The 5,000-nt window shown below is 39.1% G+C and overlaps 1 protein-coding gene across 13 annotated transcripts in view; it reads left to right on the top strand.

Moving 5' to 3' along the window:
- LOC123506483 (katanin p80 WD40 repeat-containing subunit B1-like) overlaps positions 1-5,000 on the top strand; it is a 92,869-nt gene that overhangs the window by 21,333 nt on the left and 66,536 nt on the right. For 9 of the 13 annotated variants that reach the window (XM_045258614.1, XM_045258613.1, XM_045258608.1 and 6 more), the window contains exon 2: positions 1,383-2,594. The exons of the other annotated variants lie outside the window; for them this stretch is intronic. In XM_045258614.1, coding sequence (XP_045114549.1) covers positions 2,477-2,594 — 118 coding nt within the window. In that variant the 5' untranslated portion in view covers positions 1,383-2,476. The remainder of the gene's footprint in view (positions 1-1,382; positions 2,595-5,000) is intronic. 13 annotated transcript variants of the gene reach the window in all.

Here is a 5,000-nt window from a genome sequence, read left to right as displayed (position 1 = left end):
AAATGGATAAGAATTATGGGTGGAGAGAGAGAGAGAGAGAGAGAGAGAGAGAGAGAGAGAGAGAGAGATTGGGGAGATTGTGTGTGTGTGTGTGTATTTTGTTTAGCTGTTTCAGTCTCTCCTACACGACAATATCTCCTCCTCCTTCTTCTTCTCCTTCTCCTTCTCGTCCTCCTCGACAATATCTCCTCCTCCTCCTCCTCCTCTTCTTCCATACCTGTCCGTTCCACTTGACCTAGCCTAATCAACATTCGGTCTGTCCATCCTTCCATTTCTCTCTCTCTCTCTCTCTCTCTCTCTCTCTCTCTCTCTCTCTCTCTCTCTCTCTCTCTCTCTCTCTCTCTCTCTCTCTCTCTTTGTGCTGTGTGTGTTCGTCCAGCCGCATCTTTTCCATCTAGTAATGGTTTGTGTGTGTGTGTGTGTGTGTGTGTGTGTGTGTGTGTGTGTGTGTGTGTGTGTGTGTGTGCGCCCGTGCGCGTGTGTATGTCCATCTTAGGAAAGACCGCACAGTGTTTGGATGAATTATTGAAACATTGCAGGATCGTTTGTTACTACTACTACTACTACTACTACTACTACTACTACTACTACTACTACTACTACTACTACTACTACTACTACTGGCACCATCATCATACGTTCACAAGTGTCGGTATTTCGTGTGGAGCGTTCATAGATTATCCAACACACACACACACACACACACACACACACACACACACACACACACACACACACACACACACATGTACACATAGTTCACGTAATTACGCACACATATGTTTCCAAACGTGTGTGTGTGTGTGTGTGTGTGTGTGTGTGTGTGTGTGTGTGTGTGTGTGTGAAATTCAAAACTTGAGTGTTAAAGAAAAAAAATAGAAAAATTAATAATAACAAAACAATTATTTACATCAAAAAATGTACTGACAACTTACTTATACATGGACAGAATACTTCAAGCTACTTATAATTTCATGTAAACCTTGCATTCGTGTTAGGAATATTTGATTTTAACCCCTTCAGTACTGGGACATATTTTTACCTCGAGATTTGTGTACCATTGGACCATTTTATTGACATTAGGAAGGGTCTATGGAGGTCAGAAGATTAATGGCCACAGTCTTCACTATTTTAACCCCTTCAGTACTGGACACATTTTTACCTCGAGATTTGTGTACCATTGGACCATCTTATTGACATTAGGAGGGGTCTATGGAGGTCAGAAGATTAATAGCCACAGTCTTCACTAGTAAAATCCCCCCAACTAGGTTTCTGAAGCTGTATAAAATCACCAAATAGTAACCAGAATGAATATGGAAACGCGTCGTGGTACTGAAGGGGATAATATATAAACTTTGAACGAATTGAACTTAACATTGCAGGAACAGTATAAACATATTGAACTGAACGAACGAACGAAAGAATAAAAACGTGATAAACAAATAGGAAAAAGTACGAAGGAAGAGGAAGAAGAGAGAAAAAGTGATAAATTTAACAGGAAAAGGAAGAAGAGAAACTTGACAGATTTATAGCAAAGAAGTAAGAGGAAGAAGAAAAAAGAAAATAGATAAAAGGAAAAACTTGATACATTAAAAAAAAAAAAAAACGAGAGAGGAAAATAAGAAAAGGAGAAAGAAAGAAATATAAGGATAAAGAACGAAAATAAAAATAAAAAGATAGAAAACAACCGAATTAAAAATAAACAGGAAATACAGAAAATAAGTAAATACAGAAAGAAATTAGAGAACAAACAAGCACAGAAACAAAATAAACTCATAGAAAACAAAACTAGATAGATAAAAAAGTGAGAAATAGATAGAAAGTGGGAAAAAAACACCGCTATTCTCCCACCATGTTGCTAAAAAGTAGCGAACGTTGATGGAGGCGAGAAATTGACAAACTAGACAAACGTTTTTACTTGTTAGAGCAAAGTGAGAGAGGGAGAGAAAGTGAGAGAAAGAGGGAGAGGAGCAATGGAAAGACCTACCTCCACCTCCTGACAGGGCCACGGGTATCTCCTCAAGTACAGAGAAGGAGGAGGAGGAGGAGGAGGAGGAGGATGAGAGGGAAGAACACACGAGTGGAAATAAAAGAGGGAAGAGGAAGAGGAGGAGAAACATATGCCACTGAAGTGAAAGCGGATAGAAGAAGAGGGAGATAGAGAAAGGAGAAGAAATAGAAGTGAAGGGAGATAGATAACAGAAGAAGGAGATAAAAGGAGAGAAAGAGAAGATATAAAAGAAGGTGAAGAGGAAGCAAGGAAGATAGTAAACAGATAGAGAGAGAAAAGAGAAAAAACGGAAAAGAACAAGAAATTGAGTAGAAAACATAAAAAAACCAGATTAACCAGAGAAAACGAAAAATTAAAGAAAACAAGAGGAAAAGTGGATAAAAACGAAGCAAAAGTGATAAAGGGAGTGAAAATTAAGTGTGAATGACTTTAGTGAGACTTTACCTAGTTTGACCTTTCGCGGCAATGGATCGGAGGTCAAGATCGCCACTGAAGAAGCCGGAGATGAAGAGGAGAACGTTAAGCATCACCAGAAGGAGGAGGCTGTCCGTGGATGAGGGCAGGCAGGTCACCCATGCTAGAAGTGAGTGTTGTGAAGGTGCTGGTCAGGGTCGTGGTGGTGGTGGTGGTGGTGGTGGTGGTGGTGGTGGTATTATTTATCTCCAGTTGGGTTTTATTTACATATATATTTTTTTTCTCCTGAGTTTTGTTATTGTTGTTGTTGTCATCATTTTTTGTGTTTTTGTGGTTGTTGTTGTTCAGGTGGTGGTGGTGGTGGTGGTGGTGGTGGTGGTGGTGGTGGTGGTGGTGTTATTCTTCTTCCAGTGTATATTTTTTCTCCTGAGTTTTGTTGTTTTTGTTTTCGTTTTTTTTTTTTTTTGTTGTTTTTGTTGTTGTGGTGGTGGTTGTGGTGGTGGTGGTGGTGGTGGTGTATTCCTCTCTGGCGCTTGTTTTTTCTATATTTTTTTTTCTGCTGAGTTTAGTTATAGTTGTTTTTTTTGGGCTATGTGCTTGTTGTTATTGTTGTTTTTGTTATTGTGGTGGTGGTGGTGGTGGTGGTGGTGGTGGTCTTCTCCCCTTCTCGTATCATTTTCATTATTTTAGCGGGAGTGTTATTTCGTTGTTAGTGTTCTTGTTCATGTTCTTGTTTTTGACCTTGCTCATCTTGTTCTTGACATCGTTGTTCTTCGTGTTCTTGTTATTTTCCTGTTCTTGTTTCTTCCAGTTTTACTCCTACATCTCCACTTTCTTTTTCTTCTTGTTCTTGTTCTTATCTCCTGACGATATTATTGCTTTCCATCATGAGTAATGGTCGGTTTATTATCACTGTTGTTTTTGATAGTGGTAGTGGTGATGATGGTGATGATGATGGTGATGGTGGTGATAGTGGTAAGGTGGTGGTGGTGATGGCGATGTGGTGTTATGTGCAGAATGATAACTGGCACCAAGCTTTTACTCACACTTGTGGCCAGTTTTACCAGTTTACGTGATTGATCCAGTCTTAATAACACAACGAGGGTGGCGCCGCGGCACTCACACATCGTAACTTTGCATCCTTGTTTTTCTTCTTTCACCACGACTGTTTTCAAAAGCCTCAGGATGATTAATATGTTTCTCATGGGTGTTTGCGGCAATAATGATGCAGAATCCTTGTTATGTTGCCCTAGAATCACAGAAAACCTATGAAAACTCTTATTTCACTACGTATGATAAATTATTCATTACATGAGACTGAATTAACCGCTTCATTACTAGGATACATTGAATTTGGATACGATTAGACGATTTTATTAATATTAGGATCTATGGAGGTCAGATGATAAATAGCCAAAGTCTTCACCATTCTAATCCCCACATGAGTTTCTGAAGCTGTATAAAGTCACCAAATAGTAATCAGAATTAACATGAAAACGCGTCATGTTACTGAAGGGATAAGTTGGATGATTATGTGACAGTACATTTGATAAGACAATTACAATGGTTAGGAATACCAGACCTCGCATCGCCTCCCCTTGTCCAGCTTCCCTCCCAGAACACGAAGCAAAATATGGAAATCAAACTAGGCAGGAATGTGAGTCTCTATATAAGGCGTTGGGTCGTTGGTGAGTGTGGTAGTGCTGGGAGTGGCGATGGTGTGGTGCCTGGACCGCCCACTGACTTTATCCTCATTGTTGTTACTTCCTCACCTTGCATCCCTCCTACCTTGTTTTTCTAGTACACAAAATTTATTAATTATTTCTACCGCTTCCTTTATTTTTTTTTTTTTTCTTTTATCTTCACCTATTCTTTTTTTTTTTTTTTTTATCTGTTCTCTTTTAACCCCTTCACTGCTATGACGTGTTTTCATATTCATTCTACTTAATATCTGGTGATTTTACACAGCTTCAGAAACTCATGTGGGGATTAAAATGGTGAAGATTCTGTCCATTAATCCTCTGACCTCCGTTTACCCTTTCTAATATAAATAAAATCGTCTAATCATACCCAAACTCATGGTAGAAATGCGTCCCAGTACTGATGGAGTGAATGTGACGGTGATGTCAGGATGGTGAAGCAGTGTCCGTATAGTGAAGTGATGTGGTGAGGATTGGGGTAAGGGAGAAGAGCGTGGTGTTCCCTAGTCCTTAATCACATTCCTCTCATCCTTAATCCTTCCTTTTATGTAGAATGTTGAGTATTCTTCTAAAACTCCTTCCTCCTTTCCTATTAATGTTATGGGTGTAGGATTTCTGTAGGAGGTCCTGTAGGATGACAATTTTTACTTAATCCGAAACAAAGCTGAAAGATTAATCCCTTCAATACAGGAACACATTTTTACCTTGAGTTTGTGTACGATTAGACCATTTTATTGACAGTAGGAAAGGTCTATGGGGGTTCAAAACATTAATAGCCTCAGTCTTCACTAATTCAGTTCCCAATAAGTTTCTGGAGCTGTATTAAGTCAGAAAATAGTAAGGAAAATTTATATGGAAACGCATCATGTTACTCA

Source organism: Portunus trituberculatus, chromosome 20 (assembly GCF_017591435.1).
Source record: "Portunus trituberculatus isolate SZX2019 chromosome 20, ASM1759143v1, whole genome shotgun sequence".
Lineage (NCBI taxonomy): Eukaryota > Metazoa > Arthropoda > Malacostraca > Decapoda > Portunidae > Portunus > Portunus trituberculatus.
The sequence above is the reverse complement of the archived record's forward strand: the minus strand, read 5'-3'. Positions and strand labels throughout refer to the sequence as shown.